The sequence below is a fragment of the Gavialis gangeticus genome, unplaced genomic scaffold (assembly GCF_001723915.1).
Source record: "Gavialis gangeticus isolate Ggan-Ray unplaced genomic scaffold, GavGan_comp1, whole genome shotgun sequence".
NCBI classification, from domain to species: Eukaryota; Metazoa; Chordata; order Crocodylia; family Gavialidae; genus Gavialis; species Gavialis gangeticus.
In genome coordinates, this window is record NW_017729031.1 from 64,920,258 (window position 1) to 64,923,314 (window position 3,057).

At 38.1% G+C, this 3,057-nt stretch overlaps 1 protein-coding gene across 1 annotated transcript in view; it reads right to left on the bottom strand.

The window, feature by feature from the left end:
• The window catches only part of NCKAP1 (NCK associated protein 1), a 130,208-nt gene that overhangs the window by 51,815 nt on the left and 75,336 nt on the right, over nt 1–3,057 (bottom strand). The window contains exon 14 of the mRNA XM_019522863.1: nt 1,246–1,378. Coding sequence (XP_019378408.1) covers nt 1,246–1,378 — 133 coding nt within the window. The remainder of the gene's footprint in view (nt 1–1,245; nt 1,379–3,057) is intronic.

A 3,057-nucleotide genomic window follows, 5' to 3' on the forward strand; every position in this document is an offset into this window, starting at 1 on the left:
AAAATCCCCCCCCCCCTTTTTTTTTTTTTTTTTAACATCTGCAAGCAGCCAAGATGTCTTTCCTTGCACTCTAAATAAGAATACTGGCCCAATATATTGTCAATGGGAGTTTTGTCCTAAATTTCAACAGGATCTCAATTTCACTCTGAATTGGAGTCACTTTTAGAAACTGACCATACAAGAGTCTTCTGGAGGACAATTATATGAAGAAAATTCCTGAAGCAGGCAAGTGATGCAAGTACAGAATCCATCTCAGTTCATGCCTCTGTTAGCTTGAACTGGGCTGCTTCTTCCAGCATAATAAAATTCTCTCAAAAAATACTCTGATAATCACAGCCGCATCAAATCTCTTTTCAGAGAAGCAGAAGCTGGTGACAGAAATTTCTTCTGAGGAGATGCTCATCTTCCCAGTCAGTCCAATTTTACATGCCTGTGTATCCCAAGCTGCATCATTAACTTGTGTCGATCTCTTGCAGGCAACGGGCAAGAACCAAGAGCCCACAATCATTTTGTTAAGCCTGCCAACCATCTGATATTGCTCATGAAATGTTGGGAAAGTTACAATACGCATCAGAAACTGAAGGACTAGTTCTGGAGTGGATCCCATGGATCCCAAGATTAACATTGGATCATAATCAAACAGTACACTTACAAAAGGTGCAACTTTATTCTATTCTGTTTCCTCCATCTATTTAACATGCTTAAAACATGGTATGTGTGAAGTTTGATCTGTTGTTTGATCATAAAACTTACCTGTTGAGACAGAACGGAAGTTAGTGGTTACAGCATTCTGCTGTCCCAAAATTCTCAAAGATCAGAAGCAATGAAAAACAGTTAATGAAAGTGTTGAGAGCTGCTGAAAATCCTAAAAGCCCATCAGATCCTTTTTCAGACCGACTGAGCCAGTAATTACCTAATGAGTTGACTCAACAGCTTTACTGCCCTTAAACTAGAGGAGCTCCTGCCTCCCATTTACTAAAAAAACCCATAGTGGTTAAAGTAAACTGTAATATGTGCCTTTGAAAATAGATGTTTCCATCTTCACTAAATGCAATATGGATTTTTTTTTTTTATATATAAATTAACATTCATATTTTAATCAGGTTTTATGTTCATAACTTCAACTTAAATGCCCAGCCATAAGACACTGATTTATTTTGTTCTGCAACATTTGTTATTTAATTGGTACGCATACAAAGTGAGAAACTTTGGGAGGGAGTAATGAAACCAAAAAGCATGCCTCACCTGCACAAGTTCATTTAAGACTACGGCATCAAAGCCTGAAAGGTACTGCACATAATATCTCTGCATCACTGGTCCATATTTTCGCACATGTGCCCTTAGTTCTTCCATGTAGAATATCAGTTCAGCTATGTGCCTAAAGGAACAAAAAACAAAGAAGTTTATGAATGTGAAAGATGTCCTTATCAACAGAAGTCAGAAACTTCACACTACCATGACGTTATTTCTAGACAGGATTTTAAGAGAGTTTATTTTGCTTTAACACTTCAAACCTTCTTTTAAAAATGTTACTAAGTTTAGGAAAATCTTTCAGTGAGAAGGGATTATATGAAGTTACTAGTTTTACCCTGTAGTCAGAGCCTCTAACAGAACAACAGGTAACAAAGAGCTGCCCCAAGAAATGCTTTTACAAGCAAACTCTGCTTCTTAGGGAAGCTCTTTAACAATTCACATTTTTTTAAGCTGCTACTCAATATATAAGAACTTAAGAACAGCCATACTGGGTCAGACTAATGGTCCCACTATCTTTGTATCTTGCCTCTGACAGTGGCAAAAGTGGATGCCAGAGGGAAAGCACTGAACTTGATAGATCTAGAGTTCTCTATCCCATGTACATCATTCACCCTGGCACCCATCATTATTGTTTTAGAGATGCCAGAGGAAAGATCTCCAACTACTCTGTTCAACAACTATTAATAAATATATCATCCAAGAATTTGTCTAGTTCCTTTTTGAACCTGGCTATGCCATCTTTAATGCTAAAAAATCCAATATAAAATTACTTTTGTGACAGTTCCATGTTTGACATTTTGTCCCATGTAAAAATATGGTTTTACAACATAGTATCAAAAATATTTTTTCTACTTCCTTTTTTCTAGTGGAACTTACTTGGACACCTGCCAGGTGCTTGTTTAGCTTTTTAAAACATACAAATACAGTTACAACAGAGGCCTATGTTCATATTTAGATGCTTGAAGAATACAAGTATCAGAGGTCCTGTCTATATTTACCAGTTTAAATCTCAGTAGGAGACTGCAACTGCCACAAAAATGTGAATACCTAAACTCCTGTCAGATCACAAACTGCACTCTGGGAGAATGCCACTTGCTGAAGGGACCACAAAAGCCAAAAGAGGGCAAGTGACTCTGCTATCAACCCCCCCCCCCCAAAACAAACAAACAAACAAAAACCTAGAGGGTTCTGCCACAAAGGGGCTTCGAGTTTGAACAGGCACAAAGTTTTTCAGAACTTGATAGTGCAGATTACACCTCACTTGCAAAAGTCCGAAGTGCTACAAACATTCAATTTCAAGGTCCTGATTAAACCAAGGTTATGGTACATACAAAAAAGATGAAAACAGTAATTTTTAGAATGTTAAGGTAAAGTATTCTTCAACTGGCAAATAAAACTAGGGACCATCTGTACAGCCATTTCTCATAGCATAGAAAGGTCATACTTCTACCTGACATAATGACTAAAACTTGCTAGGAAAGCCACATTCATGCTTACCCCAAAACAGGTAAACTGATTTGAAAAGAGGTATAAAGTCCATGAAGCAGTATATTTATAATCTTCTCTTAATTATCACCCAGAAAGGCCTTAATGACAGGTTCCCTACTGCTCCCAGAAACTTGGGATGATGGAAGGTGAGATACCTAGGAGACAACACCCACTGGATCATCTCCAATGGCTTCTCAAGTTGGGACTGCAAAGGCCAATACACTTTTCAAAGCACCCTGAAAATATTCTAGGTCAGGGGCTGGCAACATCTTCAACAATGATGTGGACACTGGTGTCAGAAGCGGACTGGCCAAG